Source organism: Schistosoma haematobium, chromosome ZW (genome assembly GCF_000699445.3).
Source record: "Schistosoma haematobium chromosome ZW, whole genome shotgun sequence".
In the NCBI taxonomy this organism is placed as follows: domain Eukaryota; kingdom Metazoa; phylum Platyhelminthes; class Trematoda; order Strigeidida; family Schistosomatidae; genus Schistosoma; species Schistosoma haematobium.
The window spans coordinates 1,467,323-1,490,031 of NC_067195.1; the positions used below are offsets into that span (position 1 = coordinate 1,467,323).

Here is a 22,709-nt window from a genome sequence, read left to right on the forward strand (position 1 = left end):
GTGATATATTATTGTTAATATTTTTATTTTTTTTGATTGAGATCATGAACCGATTAACGTTAGACCACCATTGAAAACCTGAAACACTGGATGGCCGTTTCGTCCTTCAGCAGTGTGTATCCACGATCCCGCTCGCGGGATTCGAACCCAAGGCCTTCATTCTCGCGCGCGAACGCTTAACCTACTGGATCATTGAGCCGGCATCCGATGGTGTTGATGTCTAACCTCAAACAATCCTGTTGGAATATTCAGAAAAATATCCTGTTAAGTCTAATGCTATCCTTGAACGTGAAATGGTGTCATTTCCCTATTGGTCAATATTTATTTCACGTGTCGGTTCCCTACTGGTCAATATTTATTTCGTGTCATTTTCCTGTTGGTCAATATTCACGGTAGTCCTAACTGTATAAATATGCATTTGTCTGTAAAGTATTATTCTTATTCTCATTCTTCTGGCCTCATAAACAATTTTCATCTACGGTTCATGTTCTGATATATTGGAGATTGGGGAACAGTATTGGGGTCGTACTGGGATATCTGAAGTTGATCAGTCGGTAGAAATTAGAGTAGCCACCCCGCGGTCCACAATAAATCCACGAAATTGTGCGGTGGAGGTTTGAATGTACATACGTTACATCTAACCTTTTTCAAAGCATCTGGAAACCAATGAATAAATATCGCATCTGTTTTGAATTTTGTTCATTTCAAATGACTACTATATTGGAGTATGATATGAAGTCGCATTCCCGTAAATTTCACTATGAAGAATTTAGTGTCGACAAAAAACTGACATTCAATCTAAACCATATAATTTAAAAAAGAAAGACACCTTCTTCCGTTCAACTGTTATAGGAGGACATATTACATTTTACTAAGTCACTCACTGCTGCTGCTTTGATTCTCTTCAGATAAGATAAGACAATGAAATCAGTTAGTTGTATTACAGAATATCTTGAACAACCCTATTAACTCAAATATAAATACAACTTATTAGTGTTCTTTTTTAGTGAGGTTCTTTATTACAAGGTTGGGTTAACAGATCTATGTCCAACTCTCCTCCTCCTCCTCCTCCTTCATCCGTTTTTTTTTGGGGGGGGGGTGGAGCATAGAAACACTAAGCGAAATCAAATACAACTCATAGCTATCATAAACTGAAGATACATCTCAATACAAAGAATTATGATCATATTTTCATAGGATTAAGTAGTATACAATTGAAATGAGGATGATTTAATTCAGTTACATTTTTAGTTGCCATACAAAATGTTGTTTAGAAACCAAAAAAAAATTAATAATCAATATCAATCATCTGAATGCTTGTTACATAATGATACATCATTGTCATTAAATGAACTGTACAATTTTACATTCATTATTTATCAAAACCTACTAATACTACTGAATTGAGTCATTGATGAAAGTAGTAATAACAGTAGAAGAAAAACAAAGAGAGAAAAAACAAAACCCACAACAGAATAGGCCTTGACTACATCTAATGACAAACAAGAAGAAGAAGAAGAAGAACAAGAACAAGAAGAAGAGGAAGAATAAGGACAGTCTAAGAGAATAATAAGCGTAAACATTTTAAAACAAAATAACCTCCAAAGGTGATATAAAGTAATTTATCCATGAATTGACGTCTAGATAATTCAAGTTCTATTTCATTCATACGAATCTCTAATAATCTAAGACGTCGTGTATCTACAACAATAGATTGAGTATTATTTGTTTGATTCGTTGGTGATGATGATGATGATATCGATGTAGATGAATGATTTATAACATTTGAGATATTCGATAAAGGAAGTGGAGAAGGCTGTTGTTCTGTTGGGATATGATTCCTTTATTTTTTGGTTTTGAAAATGAAATAAAATACAAATAGTACTTATCACATTACCATATACAAAGCAACAAATAAAATATATATATCGCATTAAAACGTATGCCCCCCAAATGCCCTGGTATGGCTGAGAGTGAAGAGAGTCACCTCTCCCTTTCGAAATGTTCTCAAGTGGCCATGTGCATACAACCACTGACATAGAAGTCCTACTCATTGCCTTCTCATGGCACGAGTGTTGTTTACGAAATTGGGAACAAAAAAGAAGGTCTGATGCTTTAAACGAGTTGGTGGATATGAAAGATCTATATATGAGAGTTCGAAAACCCTGATTCCAAATCAATGGTGAATATGGGCTCCAGGATCCTAAGGAAACAAATGACGTATGAACCAATCATTGGTCACCAGCTACCATGGGACAACATCACCTCACGTTGCTCCGCTGCCTTGTACTTTAGACATTCACGTCAAAGGCTCGGGGTGTGACCCACTAGTAAAACCATCTGCTTCGGTTTTGGGCACGCGGGCAGTATCTCAACCCTCACATAAATCGGACGATTTATGTGGCGCATATCTGTTTGGTGACTCCTTGTACCAACGTTTATGTGTTTAAATAAATAAATAAATAAAACGTATGCAGCCTCAACATTGAAGAGCTATCACTCAATGTTACAAATTAGCCGTAAATTGATGTAAATCATTTAGAAACCACATATTTGTTATGTAGTTGAATTTGAGTCTCAATTTCTCGTATATGAAAGGATAATTCCACTATTGCAAAACTGAATAAACACAAGGTGTAGTATAGCTCAGACCAGTTACGGAGAAGTCAAATATTTTAATCACCAAGTTACAACTCTAAATATGTAAACTATGGGGAAGGAAATTATTTTAAGAACTAAGACAAGAGTAATGAAGCTTCATCAGTTGAGATGGCTGGGACACGTGTTACGTATTCCCAACCACCGACTGCCCCGACTTGCGATGTTCAGTGGTATAGGAGTAGGTTGGAAGAAAACTAGTGGCGACCATACCAAAACATGGCACAAATCCATGAAGTCACTGACAAGTGAACTGAGTCATGTTGGTAGGTGTAGACTACCTGGTTGGGGACCGCAAGATGATAGCAATCGATGGTTAGAGACCCTGAATGATATGGCTCAAAATCGTTTGCAATGGTGCAGGTGCATACACTATTTGTGTTTTCCCAAATTCTAATCTCGTGAATCTTCCTTGTCTCTTTTTTTTCTCTTCCCAAATTTATTTCACTGGATTATACTCTTTAAATAACATCTCCAAACCCAAATCCTTCCGATTACTGCTTATACTCTTACTACCTCTACCACTACGGGATATGAATCGACAACTGTATCTCTGTGCTAATGTGGTATGGCAATTCGAACTGATATACGTACGTACGAAGTTCTACATTGTTACTGACTGACTGAAGACAAGAGTATCTGAATAGTTATTGTTTCTTTTTGAAACGAATTATCAAAAAAAAACATACAAAAATAACTAATTATTCTTACTGAGATTCGTTTGTTAATAATAGTGGAGTTGAGATGGCTGTTTCTATTTCTCTCTTCTCAATAGTTAATCGTTCTAGATCTGGATAATGAACTTCATTTAACACTAAAGAAGTAGGCAATGGATCTAAAGCATGTTGAAGTGGAACAGGATCTAAATTATCGATAAGATCATCTGTAAGAAAAAAAAAGCAAATTTAAAAAGTCAAAAATAATAAGTCATATAGTGAAGCATATGGATTTATCGATGGTGGCAATGTTGGTTACACCAAAACAAAAAAATGATTCACACAAGTTGCCATAGAGTAGATATTGTTATAGGTCCATATTATTATTATCATTATTATTATTTAAATAAACAAATAGGCATTCAACGATGTCCCCCAATCCCAGATGACTACTGGGTATGATTCAGTTACAAAACCTACGGCTCCTCAGCAGTCGGTAACTTCATGTATGGATGCCGTGATGTCTTGATTTGGATCCTTAAAGTCTTATTCTAAACTGATTCTAAACTAGGTAGTATCGCATACCAAGGTAGGTGACTGCTGGGCTATCATAACACACATTCAAACCATCTAAGTCAATGGACATCTATGGCCTAGTTAGTCAACTCACCGTTTCTACTAAAAACCCTAAGCTTGACCCCCATACATTGTCTATGGTATCACCTATGATCAAATGTTCAAAACTAATGTATTTTATAGTTTAATAGGCTGTTTCATAGCCGTACAGTAACACGGAGAGGACTGAGACGTAGTATACCCACCCTGTGATTAGAAAGTGGACATCTTACTTACACAACGCAATGCAGAAAACCAAACGCTTTTTTGTATTTATGTCAGCTGTTAGGACGTCCAGTCTTATGTGATTTTCAAAATTAGTAAAGTGGTCTACATTTTCGACTAATTCGATTTCTATAATGAAACTAGAAATCCCCTTAAGGAAATTTTAAAACAAAATTTGGAGAGAGGGACACAACACAAACACTCTTGAATTATTATTCAAGACGTTTAGAAGAGTATTATGAGAACAAACGAAGACTTTATAACACAATGACAGATAAGCTAGTTATTTCGATGCCTCCCAGCCCAGTTAACTAGAGACAGAGAAGTCCAAGTTCGGAAGAGGGAAATATATTCATTCCACTAACAGCCAGAAGCACGAACAGTCAATCAGCTACAACATAGGACCAGGCACATATATGCATCGGTCCAAGTTGCCATATCGCATTAGCACAACAAGATGAACACCGGATTCATAAAAGTAGTTAATTCAGAGGTGGTAATATATAAAAGAAAGATTGCATATAAGGATATAGTACAGGAAGAAAGAAAGATATGAAGTGATTTTAATCTCTTAGTTTAAGGGAAAACAGAGAGTGTATACACCGACGCCATGTCACCCAAAGTCTCTAACCATTGGTTACGATAGTCACGCGGACCCCAACCAAGTAGTCTGCATCTACCAACATGGATCAAACTAGAAGTTAGTGACTTCAAGCACTGATACCACGTTTTGATTTGGTCGCCCCTAACTTTCTTCCAACCATCCACTACACCGGTTAGCAATTGCACGTCGAGAAGCACGAACAATCACCACGACAACAAGTCTAATGGAAAATAGACTCGTTTATATATTGATTCATACATTCATTTTTGATTAATAATCAGAATAAAATCACAAATATATGAAAAATACTTAGTGCGGGGGGATATAAAAAATCACTTGCTGAGTATAGTTCATGTTAATTGTTAATACAAAAATATTGTATGTTAAACAGAAACGATAACAAGATTGAGTAATCATTACATTGAATTAGAAAATGGAAATAATGTAGGGCAAGAATCATAATGAGTAAATAAATCTAATTTTGACTTTTTATCCTATATCTCATATCAATAGTTTAGAATTCGTCAAACAGAATAGTTTAGATGATAGTTTACCTGACTCTTCGGAGAAAATAACTTTCAGGAAATTTATGTATGTTTTGGCCCCCAAATGCCCTGGTATGGCCAAGAGCGCGTAGAATTCTCCGGGACGACATTCGTAGAACATGTCCAAACCACTGAAGTCGGTATTTCAAGATGGTGACACCTATTGGATTATCATCTCTGTGCCCGGACACACGATGCCGAACCTCTGCATTACTGACATGTTGTTGCCACTGTATGTCAGCAATCCTTCGGAGACAGCGATGATCGAACACAGAGAGTCGTCTAACGTCCTCAACTCGGAGAGGCCAGGTTTCACAAGCATAGAGCAAAACTGCTCTCTCCGGCGCGTTGTAGATCCGACCTTTTACAGCCAGACTAACATCACGAAGGTGCCAAAGATGGATCAGATTGGCATAAGCTGCTTTGGCTTTCACTATACGTGCATTGATCTCATCACTCACACCCCCACCAGCACTTATGCAGCTACCTAGATACACGAACTTCTCGACTACTTCTATCTGCTCACCATCCAGGGTGGATACAGCATTAGAATCCTGCCAGTCTTGTAGAAGTACTTTGCACTTCGAAGGTGCAAAGCACATGCCATACCTACGGACATTGATTGCCAACTGATTAAGTGAGGATTGCATGGCTTAGGGATTATCGCACAGTAAGACAATATCGTCCGCATACTCAAGGTCGAGAAGTCTTTCTCCAGGCAACAGATCCACACCACCATTACTTACATTCATCAGAGCTGTTTCCAGAATGTCATCGATGGCAAAGTTGAAGAGGAATGGTGAAATCGGGCAACCCTGTCTAACCTCACTGCTTGAATGGAACAGTGGAGAGATGAAAATTCTTACTAACTAACCTTTCGATCCCTTTATTAACAGTAAAGAATAATACATTGTGCTTTGGAATGGATTATATATATATATATACGGTAGAAAAGAAAATGTAGCAAGCATATTTGATACCTACCTCCACGTCGGTTGAATGCCATAAGTGGAGATGATTGATTCTGTGCACCAGACATGACTATCCTTTCTGGCACTTTCATATTGTCATTCTCAGAAGAATCGAGCGATAAATTCGCCTGCGGTAAACTACTTGGATCTAATGATATTCTATCAGGAACTCTCATTTTTGAATTGATATCTTTGATAAAATTGGAGTCACAGCTACCTCGTGTGTAAAAATCATCTAGGATAACGGACCTATGAACAAAAAACAAGTTAGAGTATATCGCCATAAAATTTAAGTAACCCAAAATTTTAATGACGATTTCCATCAAGAAAAGCATTTAATAGAAAATCATAGAAGAGTGGGCCACTTTTTGTTTCAAAGTATGACTTCCTTAAGCAGGTTGCATTTTAGAACTTTAAACGGGAATCAGGTCTCAGTGATTATTGTTAGGTGTCTGTACTAATGCAATAAAAACATAACATCGTACGACAGAACAAAGGATATAAAGATCCAGGTCGCTACACTTTACGGTAGTATAATTCCGTTTGAAGACGCTGACAAAACGCAGTCTTCTGACCAACTTAAGCAATAATGCAGGCATGTTTGGGATGCAGTTTTCTCCCCTCAACTGCGAAATGTTCATTTAGGATTGGTCTGGGTCAGTGCCTAAATTATTGATAGGTGAAGTAGTTGAGCGTGTCGACTACTTCAACCACCTTAAGTCTCATCAGTCCTAGTGGTCTGGTGTCTGACGAAATTTCTGCACGGATTTAGAAGGATGGATTGGCTTTTACCAATTTGAGTCATTTGTGGTGTAGGTGAGATATTTGTATGCCAATCAAAGGAAGTTTACTGCGCAGCAGTTCACTCCATTCTACTTTATAGATGTGAAACATGGCTATTAAGAATAGAGGATATTCGAAGGTTACTGGTATTCGATCATGGGTGTCTTCGAAACATTGTTTGTGTATTATTGGACTACCAAGTAACGATGGTAAATAGATTTACAGGGTGGTAAATTCTCATCAACTGAGGTGGTTGGGATGTGTTACGCATGCCCTCTCACAGCCCACCTTGACGAGTTTTTATTTATTATTTATTTATTTGAACACATAAATATTGGTACAAGAGGGCACCAAATATATATTTGCCACACTTTATTTGTGTATGGGCTGTGATACTGTCCGGGTGCCCAGATCAAAGCAGGTGGTTTTATTAGGGGGCCACACCCCGAGCCTTTGACCTAAAGGTTCAACCCATAGGACAGTGAATCAACGTAAGGAGATGCAGTCTCATGGTAACTAGTGGTCAACAGCAGGTTTATACGCCATTTGTTCCTTCAGGATACTGGAACCCGTGTGCACCATTGGTTTGGGATCCGGTTAAAGCGCCGGACATTCGCTTTTCGTCCTCTCAATTTCGTAAACTACACCCTCTGCACGAGAACACTGAGTAGGACTTCCCTGGCAGAGGCTGTATACGCGTGGACGTGTGAGAGCACTTCGAGGGAGGGCGGGCCCACCCCACTCTCGGCCATATCAGGGCATTTGGGGGCTGATGTAGAAGTAGTCAGAGAGAAAGCTAGGGGGCGACCAAACCAAGACATGACATCAGTTCATGAAGACATTGGTAACTGGACTGAGCTATGTTAACAAGTGTAAACTACCTTGCTGGAGTTCACGTGATTATCGTAACCAATGGTTAAACTTTGGATGCTATGGCTCAAAATCGTTTGTCAGGACGCATGTGAATTTATTTTTCGTCTTCCTCCAAGTATTAAGCTTCTGAATCCCTTACAACTATTTTGTTTTTATTGCACTAACTTACATTTTCTTGAATTGTATCTTCGATTCCTAATCCTTTCAATCGCTACCCATACCAGTATTACCTCTACTATTCTGAGATTTGGTTTAACAATTTAATCTTTGTGCTAATGGGGTATGGTAGATTGAAGTGATATACATACGTACCAAGTTCTAGGTTATGACTGACTGAATGACGATGGTGTATAGATGGAAGACTGAATGGGACTAGATTGTCACCTTATAGTCAAATGCAAGGAAGTTATATCAGTCCCGGTGAGTTGGCGTCATGGATTTACAGTTCTATTGCCCTTCGGTATCTAGCAGGGAAGGTGAGATTCCCGTTTTCTGACTAAAGAGCGAGTCAACTGAGCAGCGATCCTCTCTGCGTTACTCCATGAAAGTAGAGGACTTGTATAAGCTGCAAGTTATTGATTACACGTATCTTTAAAGCACTCCTCTAGCATCACGAAGCGACTGAGTGAATAATCCTCAAGTTAGGGACAGCGTACCAACCGAATACCTTGAATCGGTTAAAGTTATGTATCTTTATTGATTGAGGTGGTCAGGACATATATTCTACCAGCCCCTATCTCGACAAGTAGCGTTGGCTGGTCTAATAGTAAGTCTAGGTGAGACTAAACCAAGGCGTGACATCAGTTCATGAGATCGTTGACTATGAATCCAAGCTCTGTTGGAAGATGCTAGCTGCTCGGTTCGAGCCCATCTCACCTTAAAAAACGGGGAACCATTTAGAAAATACAACTAAAGTGTCAAACTGTTTTTTATCCTACTAATATGAGGGTGGAAGGTTTAACTTCATTGGCTACTTTACCTTATTAAGAATACATATGGACTCCAGAATCCTAAAGGAACAAAAAAAATGTATGAACCAATTGTTGGTCACTGGCTACCACGGGACTGCATCTCCTAACGTCGCTCCAACGCCTTGTAGATTAGATCATTAGGTCAAAGTTTTGTGATGTGGGGCCCTCTAAGAAAACCACCTGTTTTGGGCACCAGGGCAGTATCCCAGCCCTCACATATATCGAGTGATTTATGTGGCGCACATGTATTTGATGTCTCCTTGTACTAATGTTTATGTGTTTAAATAAGTAAATAAATAGATGGTCAACTGATAGGACATGAAAAACTAGTTAAATCGGTTTTAATGCATCTAGAACTATTATAACTACCTAAGGCAATTGATACGGATTTACCATATATTAGAGGTTGCATCTACATTGATTCCCATACACAATAAAATCGAACTAATAACTTATAAATACTAGTTTGCTGAGAATTTACTTCCAATAAATAAGTTGATTTTCAGCTCTATTAAAAACCTCGATAAACTGAATCAAAAACATACTTCATAAGTTATACGTGAATGAACAATAACGGTTCTAAATATGTAAACTGAATACTGATAAAAACCGCAAGTTATGATAATCTGAAGACTTTTAGGAATTAGAACATCAGACAACATAGAAAGTCACGCGTTGGAAAGTTGGCTTCGAGGAAAACTTCACTTTCTTTACGACACTAAACAACCGGCGACTCTAATTTAGGGACGAACCAACCAGTGTTTGAGCAGATTCAAGGTCATGGAGCCAAGTTCAACACGTGATGCTAACATACGATCGGTTTACAGCGGATTTTAGAGAAGAGGTGATTATTAAGAGGCTACAACAGATGAGACTATTAATAAGTTCTTGTACTTGCGACTGCGGCTATCAAATGACTGCAGCAAAGTTTGCAGACCACCGTGGTGAGATTGTTTCGTTGTTCTTCATGTTGGAGGAAAAAGTATGCTCGAACGGGGACTTTCTTCGCTCGATCGCGACTAACACTAAGGCAGATCATGATAATAGTAGCAAATTGGGTAATCAAGACACCAGTGACACTGGCTGCGGCGTTTGCAGATGTTACTGAAACTTCAGCAGTCCAGTGGTATGAGTACTGCCGTGACATATGTGCAAGTAAAATGACACGTGACGCCAATCATTCGGAGGAGTAGGATGCATTGTGGAGATAGATGAAACGGTAGTAAGAAAGCGAAAATACAATAGAGGACGTAGTATCAAGGAAGAATGGGTAAGTAGCATTTCCGTAAATATACTTGACAGGTATTTGGAATTTATGACCGATCAACGCGAAAGGGATATTTTTAGAGGTCATTTAAGATTCGTTCAGAGTTCGTCCCTAAATTAGAGTCTCGCTAAACAACCTCCTGAAGGTAGTAAGTAGGTAAAAAGTAAAGATGCATACAGATATTTAATTCGGGATAAGCACATGATGACCAACTGAACATATGAGCCCGGAAGAGTTTATGTTCGGCAAGAGTGGACTATGAACCTGCGGTGATACTTCGTCACACATTGACAAATTCACTTCGAAATTTACTCAGAAATCATGATGACAGATCTTTGTTCAGGCTCAACCACCATACTCTGTGGTTCACCTCAAAGTTGTAAGGAATTTGGTAGTTTTCTCCAAAGTTTGGGGCAAAACCCCAGTGTTATAAGATTCTGGGGAATTATTGTGAAAAACCCTAAATTTCATCAAACATTTTGCAAATTTCCCCAAAACTTTGGAGATTCTCCCTAGAGCTGGAGAGCTTCTGGAGCATTTGCGCTATTTACCATAGGCTTTCAATTGCGGCTTGTCCAAAATTTACCTGAAACGTGCAGAACTCTTCCCAAAATAGAGAGACTGAGTATTCCATCATTTATGATAAGACAGGATTTTCCTAGAAAATCGGTACTAATTTCGCGCCGACACCATATATAATACGTTTTCAATACAGTCCTTGCTTTCTAGGACTTAAGAAAGAAATGAACTCACATGTGACAGGTTGATCGTCTTTCTCACCACTTGATCTCTAGCATGTGCCGCACACGAACAACACATCCGCGTAAAGCTTTTTCAATTCTCAATAACTTGGAATTTGATTGACATGAAAAAATGAAATGAAGGGAGTAATAACGTAAAAATATGGTTATTGACTAGCTTTTATAGAATTTAAAGGGATAGAATGTCACTTAACAATAGAAAAAGTGATCGTGGTAGACTACTTAAGATAAGTGCACTACCATTACTACAAACTGTATTTACATTGTCGACCTCGAGGGATGAAATAAATCGTAGGTAACACACTTAAAACAAGAGCGACATATGGATCTTAGGAATTTTTCAGGAGACATCCAAGGCATCGGGGCACACTGTATACATCAAAGTTAAACAGCGGCAAAATTCAACTACGTAAACATTAATTCTTTCGAAATAATGAAAAAAAACAGTTCCGACATCTTATTCAAGCACCTGCACACCCGTCTTGAGATACGGTATCTAGCCAGACTCGTGGCTCTCAGATATATCGGTTCAATTGTTCTGGATTTACCCAAGACTTGGTCTAGTGATTGTATGTTTCAAAGAAGTTCGATCATACTCATTCATTAATCGTTTAGAAAGATTTCACAATCTTATATTATATACATTGTTATTTCAGTCAAATTTACTTTAATGAAGACAGGACTTCTGTTGCCATTATAGTTATGCTGAACAGTAACAAAATCACTATATCGTACTGAAAATATTCTTGAGTAGGAAGACTGATCACTAGATGTTTAACTTGTAGTGACCTACTTTTATCAAGAGAACGCGGTTAACGTAATGGAAACAATTATTATTATAATCACTTGTACCACTGATTGTTCTTCCGTACTTGTTAGCTTAACTGTACCAAAGCACATTCATTCTTCCGTTAATTGTGGCCTTGCACGAACTTACGTTTGCTCAGTAATTCCACTTGTACTCCTTTGGCACGATCTCGGTATTATTTCGATACCACGAGATTGCCAACAAATACATCTCGACCACAGCCATCAACTGTTTTCTGATATTTGGCTTACGGGGTGATGAGGTCACAGGTATTCAGTGTTTGACAACGCTTCTACCAGTAACACCTAATATATTTCGTTCCCACCCAGAGAAATCAAAAGACAGAGTCGAGGAGATCGGAAGAGTATATTTGGCGATGACCAATATATCGGAATTCTCTGATCTAATCTGGCTAGCGATTGCGGTTGATGTTGAGCACGGCGTTACTACACGTGATCTGGTGCGGATGCCTGACCTAGCGCCTTCAGCTAGATGAGTCCACTAAAACATACGGTCAGCATCCAATGTCGAAAACTTACAGAGCTATTTATTTTGGGGATTTATTTACCGCTATAGATCACTCCCCCTCTAGTGGGGCAGTGACGACCCTAAGACGTGGCCAGCCAGAAGTTTAAACCCAACGAGTTTGTCGTTGGTAAACACTCTTCTGATAGCTTACTAAGTGTAGCAGCGTCTGGTCGTCTTTCCTTACTATATGGGACCGAGGTACAACATAGTAAAAAAAGAAAGAGTTACAACGAAAATTTCGACTCCTCGTAAACTGCATCGTTCTTTTCCAGTCGTCCTGGAAAAGAAAAAAGAAAGTGTAAGTGCATGTCGAAATACACTCGTATGTGCGTAAAAACACAATGTCGGCGAAAAAATGGAAAATATACTCAAGCACACGTAATAGCGTTAAAAAAATGTTTTTTATGTTTTGTTTTGTTTTTTTTAAATAAAAATATAAATATATAGGCATAATAAAATTGTCTTTTTTTAAAAAAATTATATATCGCAAAAAGAAAGATCGAGATAATATAAAATGTCGAGTAGTGCCTTACGTGCAGTAGTCGTTTAAATGTTCTGGAAATCTTACTCTTCTTCCAGAACGCGTCGTTTTAGGTATATTTTCAGATACATTCGAAGTATCATCGCTAGTGTTGGTTGTCGGTTGAGGAATTATGAGTGTAGGAGTCGTGTTGTGCGATTGTACCGAAGGAAAATCGACGTGAATAGGATTTCCTTCTAAATACGCTGCTTTTAAGCGATCGATGCTGATGCTATCGTTTGTTCCGTTCTTATCGATTATATAGTACTTAGATTCACGTTGAAGAACTTTGAAGGGTCCTTCGTATGCTGATTCGAATGGTCGTCGATGTGAGTCTCGACGAACGAAAACGTGTGTACTATATCGTAAGTCAGGTTGAACGAAAACATCAGTTGATTGAGGTCGAGTGGAAGCAGGTTTAACTGGACGCATTGCGTTTGTAAGCCTGTTCGTGTAGGAGGTTAGATCCATGTACATTGAAGAGGATGAAGGATCCACGAATTCTCCTGGAAGTCGAAGTGTCGTTCCATAAACGAGTTGAGCCTCAGTGTATCCAATGCCAGCTTTCACTGCATTGCGGATACCTAGTAAGACGAGTGGAAGAGCATCGGTCCACTGTGAAACGTTTGCAGCTGATAGTGAAGCTTTTAGTTGTCGGTGAAAACGTTCTACCAACCCGTTTGCTTGTGGGTGGTAGGCTATCGTTCGGAAGCGAGTGGTCCCTAACAGTGTGGTCAGACGACGGAAAAGTTCAGATTCAAACTGACGTCCGCGGTCTGTGGTGATGGTTGAAGGGCAACCGAAGTTTGCTACCCATCGTTCGACGAAGGTGCGGGCCACTGTTTCAGCAGTGATGTCCTTGATAGGTACTACTTCTGGCCATCGAGTGAAACGGTCTACGCAGGTTAAGAGGTAAGAGTATCCATTTGAATCTGGTAAAGGTCCTACCAAATCCAGATGAACATGGTCGAAACGAGCATCGGGAGTTTTGAACGAGCCTAGGGGACATTTATTGTGTCTGATAACCTTAGATTTTTGGCAGCTTACACAGGAGCGTGCCCACTCCCTCACGTCTTTATTCATGCCAGGCCAGCAAAACCGTTCTGCTATAAGCTTGATGGTTGCACGAACACCTGGATGAGAAGGTTCGTGCAACGTATTGAAGACGTTGCGTCGATTACGCTTCGGCATGATTGGGCGATCCCTACCTGTAGATGTCTCACACAGTAAGGTTTCCTTACCTGTTCCCATCTGTTTGATGCGTAGTTTAAGTGTTGTGGACGATAACTCGTGCTGAAGATCAGTGTCTTCTTTTTGAAGCTCGGCGAGTTTAAGAAGGTCGATTCCTTGGAAACTGTTCAAGGAAGTTATGCGAGATAAGGAGTCTGCGACTACATTGTTTGCTCCAGAGATGTGTTGAATGTCTGAAGTAAACTGCGAAATGTAGTCCAGTTGTCGAGACTCACGGGGAGAGTACTTGTCTGAAAGAGAGCTTAACGAGAAAGTGAGCGGTTTATGGTCCGTGAAAAGAGTGAATTCACGGCCTTCGATATAGTGTTGAAAATGTCGTACAGCACAATACATAGCTAAGAGTTCCCTACCGAGTGTGCTGTACCTCGATTCGGTGTCTAGCAACCTTCTAGAGAAAAATCCCAAGGGTTGCCAGGAGTTGTTAACCCATTGTTGTAAGACTCCTCCGATTGCCGAGTCGGATGCGTCTACTGCGATACTAATGGGTGCTTCGGTGTCCTGATGTGCGAGCATTGTTGCTTTAGCGATCAGTTCCTTAACTGTGGAGAATGCTTTTCGTGCGGTGTCGTCCAAATTGATGGATTTCGCATTTCCACGAAGTTGGTCGGTAAGAGGTTTAATAAGTAGTGCGCATTTCGGTATGAAACGTCTATAGAAACTTACGAGGCCGTTAAACGTGCGTAATTGCTTGACGGTGGTCGGTTCTGGGTAATCCAGAATGGCCGCCACTTTGGTTCTAAGGGGTCGGATACCTTGAGCATCGATAGTGTGTCCCAGAAAGTCTAATGAGTCGGTTCCGAATTGGCATTTCTGAACGTTTACAGTTATGCCATGTTTTTGTAATCGTTCGAAAACAAGATCCAGATGCTTGAGATGTGTTTCTCTGTCCGGACTTGCGATTAGACAGTCATCAACATATGCGTGTACGAAGTTGAGACCTCGAAAAACGTCGACTATGAATCTTTGGAATGTTTGAGCAGCATTCCTTAGACCGAAGGGCATTCGCAAAAATTTATAGAGTCCGAAGGGAGTTATGATAGCTGTTTTCGGTATGTCGTCAGTAGCCATAGGGATTTGGTTATACGCTTTAACCAAGTCGATTTTCGAAAAGACAGTTGTACCTTTCAAGGTAGCTGTCAAATCGTGAATGTGACGCAACGGGTAACGATCGGGAATGGTTTTCGAGTTCAATCGCCGATAGTCACCAGTTGGACGCCAATCGTTGCTGTCCTTTTTAGGGACCATGTGCAACGGAGATGCATATGGGCTACTTGACGGTCGTATGATTCCTAAGTCTATCATATGGTCGAATTCGTTTTTCGCTAACCTTAGCTTTTCGGGAGCTAGTCGTCGTGCTTTAGAAAATACAGGTGGTCCTGTAGTCGTGATGTGATGTGTAACATTGCTGGTTACACACGGTAGTTTCGGTTGAGTTTGTTGTATCCCAGGGTACTTATCGAGAAGTGGCTGATAGAGTGGGTCTATCATATGTTTAACTGTGACTGGGGATAATTTGCAACCAGTAAAAGAAGTTACGCAAACGGATAAATTAGTGTTTCCGTCTACTAGCCTCTGTTTGCGCGTGTCGATGATCAGATTATGGTGTTGTAGAAGATCCATACCAATGATTGGCATAGAAACATCAGCAACAACGAAGATCCAGTGGATGGGTTTGCGTAAACCCACGTTAAGGTAAACGTACCTTTTGCCATACGTAGCGATCGGTTTTCTGTTTGCCGCCTGTAAGTTTAGGGTCGATTCGTGTAGTCGGTCGTTAGGATTTGCTGGGAGAACGCTAACTTCTGCGCCAGTATCGACGAGGTAGCGAACTCTCGTTGTCACATCTGTGACGAATGACAGACAGCTTTGTTCGCCGGCTACGGTTGCCGTTAACGCGTGCCGCCTTGGAAGTTTCCCGAATTGCTTTTCGAATCAGTCGGTTTCGTGTTGGGAAAATTGCAGGGTTTTCTGCAATTTCTGGAAACCTTTCCATACTGGTTATGATACCAGCACCAATCGGGGTTATCTGTCTCTCGTGGTCTAGAGACAGATCGCTTACGTGAAATGCTTCTGCGTGGTGTGCGCGATCTCTTACGGTCGGTACGAAGACTAAGGTAACGCGTGAGTGTGTGACATATATCATTCTGAGTCGTGTGAGGCTTTTCTTTGACTGAAAATACCTCGGTAGTAGGTTTCGTAATTTCTAGAATGCGGTCGGCAGATGCAGCTAGCTCGTCTAGGGCGTTGTTCTGGAACGAGACCAGAACTGCTTGCACCAGTTGGGGAAGTTTTGACAAGAAGAGTTGTTTGAATAGACCTTCTTCGAAAGTTCTTGGGCCTATAACCTCTCTCATCCGTTGCAACATGTCTGTCGCAGAACCGCGTTGCAGGTCGATGTTATTGAAGAGTTGATCTAACCTTTGTCGATCGGTCAGGTCTCCTCGTTTGAGAATCGAGCGTTTTAAGATTTCGTAAGGATCGGAAACGCGGTGGTGCCTTCACTACTGCGAGGAATTGTGCACGTGTGTCGATCACGCCGTGCTCGGAGAAGTCGGCTTCTGCGTAGCAAAACCAGGCTTCGATGTTGTCGGGCCAGAAAGGCATCAGTTGAAACGAAGGTGGGGACAAAGTCTTAAGCTTGAGTACTTTAGGTATCTGTTCAGTCATGATGAAGTATTGTAAGATCCATTTGGAAGGTTTTATGTGTTGGTGAAAATCCCTCCATGTATATACTTGTACTTTGTTCCTATTGATCTTCTTAGTTGTACATTGTTAACTTTTGGACTACATTTGAATTGTTAATATTTGTATTTTATTATAGTTTTTGTTTTTACCACACCTTCACTAATTCCCCATGTTTCTTCCCGAACTGCACTTATGTTTTACTTTATACTAAGTCTGAGCGGCAGCCATTTTGGTTTATCCCTGCTTTTGATTGCTTGACCTGTGTTGACTGGAATTGTGCATTTTGATTGTGGATTGAAGCACTCTTCCAGAATTGAAAACACTCTGTGTTATAGAGCGACCAATTATTACCTTTTGAACGAATCTGTACGTGATCTATCTAGACAGGATAGAATAACATTTATTTGTGGTGATTGGTAATTTTCTTGCATTCTTTATCAACTTTCTTATTTATTGTAGTTTAGATTTGATCAATTAAACAATTATTGGTTGGATAGCTGTGTGGTTATATTTGTTTAGGTAATAATGTATACTTAAATTTATGATAAATTATAGAACCGCTATCTTACCCAATTACCTTGTTTTGGTTTCAAACGGACGAGGGCGCGTATCCAACTTATCCAGGCAGCTGTCCAGCAGTCCAAACGTGGTTTGGATCCTACAGTATGAAGTACGATAATGAACGAGGGGAAAAAAAATATATATCCAAGAAAAAATACGAAAAAAATCACAATGTTTAAAAAAAAATAAAAAATAAGGCAATGATATATAGAAATCCCAAAAGGGAACAGACTCACAGTTGCAATTAGGTGTACCAGATCACGTCGGTCTCACCAATGATGATGTCACAGGTATTCAGTGTTTGACAACGCTTCTACCAGTAACACCTAATATATTTCGTTCCCACCCAGAGAAATCAAAAGACAGAGTCGAGGAGATCGGAAGAGTATATTTGGCGATGACCAATATATCGGAATTCTCTGATCTAATCTGGCTAGCGATTGCGGTTGATGTTGAGCACGGCGTTACTACACGTGATCTGGTGCGGATGCCTGACCTAGCGCCTTCAGCTAGATGAGTCCACTAAAACATACGGTCAGCATCCAATGTCGAAAACTTACAGAGCTATTTATTTTGGGGATTTATTTACCGCTACAGGGGGAACGTATCGATTAACTGGCACCTAGTCTTTGTCACGTCTAAGTGTTTGCTCGTTCCCGTTATCGAAGTACGGCATGTCGATCAATTTGTAGATTACGAACCAAACTCCAAATTAGGTACCAAAGTTTATTCGCAATTTAAAAATAGTCAGCCCAAATGTCGTTCTTCAATTTTGTAGGTTCCCGGAACAAAAAATCCCAAATATCAAACTAATAACAAAGAGAAACCGGAATGATCGAAAACAATGATATAAACAAACAAGTTCAAACGTTACGTAAAACAAATGCATCCAAAAACAGTAATATTATCAATATACAATAAAAAGGTTATAATCAGCCAAATGTCTACAGTTCTCCTGTAACAGTCTTACTGTAGTGGTGATCATAGTCAACGGCGACTCGACGTCACACTACAAATTGAATACTTACTGTTGATTATAAACCACAGGTATCAAAAAGATCATCAGGTAAGCGCAAGGGATACTCATGAGTTTGTAGGGCCTCACTTATTCCGGTTGAGTGATCGACACATGAATGGACGATACTTATTCATACATAAAGTTGTAATAAATCCATCCTGGGTTTTATCACATATGCAGTCATACACATTGGTTTCAATAATATTTCCAAAATAATCAGTGATTTTAAGAAGAGGTTGATTTAACATACGAAGCTAGGTGATTATGAGTTACTCGACAACCCCTTATTAAGACCGAAATATGTCAGATAAAATAGGCATTCACTTCCTTGCTTGGTGAAGATACTTAATTTTTAATATTGCATTATGAAATTTTTATTTGATTCACACGCCTACCTCTCGCTTCCCCAGCTTCCCGTAGTGTATAATAAGCCACACAACGACCATCATAAATTATTCTGATTCCTTATATGAAGTGGAGCAAATATAAGCACTTCAAATACAACATGTCTGTAACATACATTACAAAATGGAAGCTTTTAGTCAGAATATTAAGGTACGAGAAACCGGCCGTTTAATAAATAGGTATATATGTATTTATACCTTAGAGAATAGCTTATAGGGGAAGATAAATGCCAATATAAAAAGTTCTCTGAGTCTTCGACAACGATACTGACTTCATTAGTTTTGCAGTACTCATCATAGCTGAAAGCACTCGGTCAAGCATTCCCATCAGATTACGAGGTGGTAGGCCGTGCTACACACTCCGTACCCCTACCAGCCATCTTAGATCAAACGCTTCTCGGTATATCAACAACTTTCGAATTATGTCTTCAAACTCCTACATATCTGACTTCTGACTTGGCTGGATTGGTTTCGTTCGATTATAAAGGCGTTACAGACAAAAGCGTTGTCAAATCCTGAATATCTGTGGCGCCTTTGGTTATGAGCTCTGTGTCGTCCGGTTCAACAAATGAAAAGTTGAAAATATTCTTTGTTGTAACATTACATGTCATTTTTAACTCTTACTCATCATGTTACTTTCTTATTCCTGTTTTTTTCGTACCATTTATATATTTCACGCCCATTATGGTGGAACAGACACCTGAACTTTTGAAAGTTGAAACTCTTATGCCCCGACTTTTCAACTCACACAATTCAAGCCTGATTCCGCTACGCAGATGCTGACACGCGTAAATACGGCGTGCTAAATCCACGTGGGCTATTCCAAGCAGTGATAAAGGCACAACGGCGTGACTGTAGAAAATACTTTACACCAAAAATGTTTACTAGTGAGGTTTCCCATCCTCGCGATACCTTAAAAACAGGGTATCTTTAAACAGAGGGATCAAATCGATCAACAGAAGTTGGACCAGCTCGTCCGAAACATGAAGTTGTAACACAGCTCAGCAACAAAATTTTGCTACATATGTGGAAGGTTAACAAACTTTTGACGAGGGCCTATCTTCTTGTCTAAGGTTCGCCAAAAGGTGCAAGCGGTTCATGTCACATTTCAAAACAGCACCATTAACGAAATGACTGCGTCTGCCAACCGGATACGGGAGATCGCTAGAACATCAAGCGCTGACGTTTATTCTGTAAATCAAGAGCACCATGCCATACGGAATGACATTGCAAACCTTTGTAATAATCTCACTCTTTATATTCAAATCCATTATAATCGTAGACGCTATAAACCCCCAAAAATGTATATCACGAAAAAGATATATCTTTAGACCATGAGGAACAGGATGTCTTCAGACTAGCACCCCTTCGAGAGATTCGACGACTAAACTACATTTCTCAGCTTTTATCCGATCTACAGCACATTTCTGGCGCAAACAATTTAGTAGCAGACATTTTTTTCATATAACTTCCTTGATCATTTTGCAAGGAGTCAGTTCTCTCGAACCCACTGAGCTTAAAAAAGAGGGCACTGAACCTCAGCACGAGTTAGCTCTCACAAACTTGAAACTGAATTTAACAGATAGAACAGGTAAGAAAACTTTGCTATGTGACACATCCACGGGTAGGGATCGTCCAAAGAGTTCCTTATCTCATTCACTGGATATGGATCTATATTTCTAAACTAGACAGCTTACAAACTCCATGCGTATAGTTAAGCCTGTTTCCACTGGAGAGCAGTCAACTGGTATTTTCTTCCAACCCGCCTTACGACCTGATAATCATTTTTGTACGCCGCAATCTATCACGTTTACCCGGCTAAACTGCATACGAAGGATCCTTCAAAGTTCTACATCACGAAGGTAAGTACTATACCATCCATAATAACGGAACTAACGGTGACATCAGAAATGACAGTCTTAAAGACACTAACTTAAAAGGAGATCACTGTAGATCGCCAACATTGGTGATCTGTGTTGATGATTTAGGGCTTAATGGAGCAAGAGTAGATACAAGAACAGAATGAGACCACTGAAGCGTGGGTCAGTCCATGGAGTGCAATCGATTGATGCAAGATGGTTGTCCTTGACACCTTCGAGGTTCGTAAGTTGTTCGATACTCAGTGACATGACTGCTGGATGGTTTGGTTAGGGACATTCCACTGGTCTTACAATGTCCTCATCAAAGCATCCGAAGGATTATCAACGCAGCTATAAAACTCTGCACTATGTTGCAGATGACAAGTTGTAGTTTATATTTCAGTTGTTTCTTTATATGTCACATCAACAGCTTTTACTAAGTTAATAAGCCTCTCCCGTTGCCTTAGGTATATTAGCAACATCAGTTGATATTAGTGACGATGCCACAGGTATTCGGAGTTTGACAGTGACACCAGTAACACCTAATATGAATCGTACCCACCAAGTTAAATGAAAAGTCAGAAGCGAGGAGGTTCGAAGATATATTTGATAAGCTATCAATATATCGAGGATTGTCTGATCTAGTCTGGCTAGCGATTACAGTAGATGTTGAGCACGGCGTTCCTACTCGTGATCTGATGCGGATGCATGACCGAGCGCCTTCAGCTAGGTGAGTCCATTAAAACTAATGTGGTCAGCATCCAATGTCGAAAACTTACAAAGCTATTTATTTTAGGGATTTATTTGCCGCTACAGTAGAAACTTCTTCAACTTCTTTTATCACTCCACTTTGTGACGAATCGTATATCATTTTCTAGCTGTGTTTAGTAGGGAGTGTGCTAACTTGGAACTGTTACTTTATCGATCTTCTTGACAATGTTACTAAAATTTTGATGCTTTGTGACTACACGTGAATTAAGAATTCCTAAAACCTACAAAACTGTTTTTACGCTCACAAATTAGTTGCTTTAACCATTTTTTAAAAATATAATAATCAAGTCTCAAATTTGTTATATTCTATAGAAATTTCGTAAAATACTGAAGGCTGGTGCTTTTTTAAAGCGCACAATATGGTTTTGTTTATCCCATCGTTGCCATAAGACATATGTCAACGTTTTATAGTGATCTAGCAAAAGAAATAGAAGACGAAGATACTCCAGTAGGTCTTTTTATATTATGATTATTCATCAACGTAGTTCAATTATAATGGAATTGTACATGAAGACAGTAGGTCTATATTTATAAAGTTTGTTAGTTCGTATTCAGATGATCTCGATGATCTACTAAATTCACTTAATCAGAAAGATGACTTAAAAGTTCGAAAGACAGGTAAAATTTTTAGGGCTATGTCTAATTGCTTAATTAGTTGTAAAACAGAATGGTGATCCCAATTCCAGCCTAGAATTCGGAAGACACACCGAAAAGACTAAAAGCCAAACAAAATCCTCAAAAACCATTCTTGATGCCCTTATAGACCCATTCGATGGTATTTTTAATCACCACATTGACCTGTTAAAGTTTCAGATCCTGTTTTTGCAAAGACAGAAAAACCTGCTTATAAATTAGATCCTGAATTTGTAGATGAATCCAAACGACGTCCTAATTCATTGACTCCTAAAAGAACAGTTCGATTTTTGGACGACGTTGGAAAAGAACACCAGGAGGTATCTGGTGATAGGCAGTTTGGTGACTCATCTGGTTTTGTAAGTTTGTTAACTTTTCGCTTAATACGAAGAATTTATTCACAACGTGTTTTTTTTTGAAACAGTACTATGCTCAAATATGAAAATAAATGGGTCATTATTATTTGCTGGTACTCATCTGACTAGCTCTCAAATTATCAACAGAGTGCTCTGATATCACTTATTTCGCAAACAAATTTCAGTAGTTGGTGACTTGATTTACATAAATTTTACCGACAAGGATGTTATGTTTATCACCTTAAAACAACGTTGAAGTTGGGGATAGTACGAGTAATATGGAAAGAATGCCAAATGTATCTTAGATTGTACCTTCCTGAAATATGCACTTCTTTATTTGCTTGGGATTAGCATACTTCGTGGTTTCATCATTGGTCTAGTCAACA

At 39.4% G+C, this 22,709-nt stretch overlaps 2 protein-coding genes across 3 annotated transcripts in view; one reads left to right on the forward strand and one right to left on the reverse strand.

Annotated features, from left to right (window-relative positions):
• Positions 1–738: 738 nt before the first annotated feature.
• Positions 739–11,044, reverse strand: MS3_00002564 (uncharacterized protein). The gene is made up of 5 exons (XM_051210157.1): positions 10,922–11,044; positions 6,288–6,523; positions 3,370–3,541; positions 1,543–1,841; positions 739–1,518 (listed from the first exon to the last, which is right to left on the reverse strand). Coding segments are annotated over exons 1-4 (693 nt in total). The 5' UTR covers positions 10,924–11,044; the 3' UTR covers positions 739–1,518; positions 1,543–1,558.
• Positions 11,045–21,692: 10,648 nt separating this feature from the next.
• Positions 21,693–22,709, forward strand: part of FBF1_1 (Fas (TNFRSF6) binding factor 1) — a 40,317-nt gene continuing 39,300 nt past the window's right edge. Inside the window, exons 1-5 of one of the 2 annotated variants that reach the window (XM_051210158.1) lie at positions 21,693–21,782; positions 21,820–21,850; positions 21,890–21,952; positions 21,990–22,109; positions 22,142–22,326. In XM_051210158.1, coding sequence (XP_051070125.1) covers positions 21,729–21,782; positions 21,820–21,850; positions 21,890–21,952; positions 21,990–22,109; positions 22,142–22,326 — 453 coding nt within the window. In that variant the 5' untranslated portion in view covers positions 21,693–21,728. The remainder of the gene's footprint in view (positions 21,783–21,819; positions 21,851–21,889; positions 21,953–21,989; positions 22,110–22,141; positions 22,327–22,709) is intronic. The other variant, XM_051210159.1, reaches the window with a different exon arrangement.

Bases quoted from the DNA above. Each gene is read 5' to 3' on its own strand.
- MS3_00002564 (XM_051210157.1), bottom strand. The intron at 3,542-6,287 runs GTAGGTATCAAA...TTTTTCTTACAG, and splicing joins GGCATTCAACCGACGTGGAG to ATGATCTTATCGATAATTTA. The intron at 1,842-3,369 runs GTAAGAATAATT...CAAAAAATAAAG, and splicing joins TTATTAACAAACGAATCTCA to GAATCATATCCCAACAGAAC.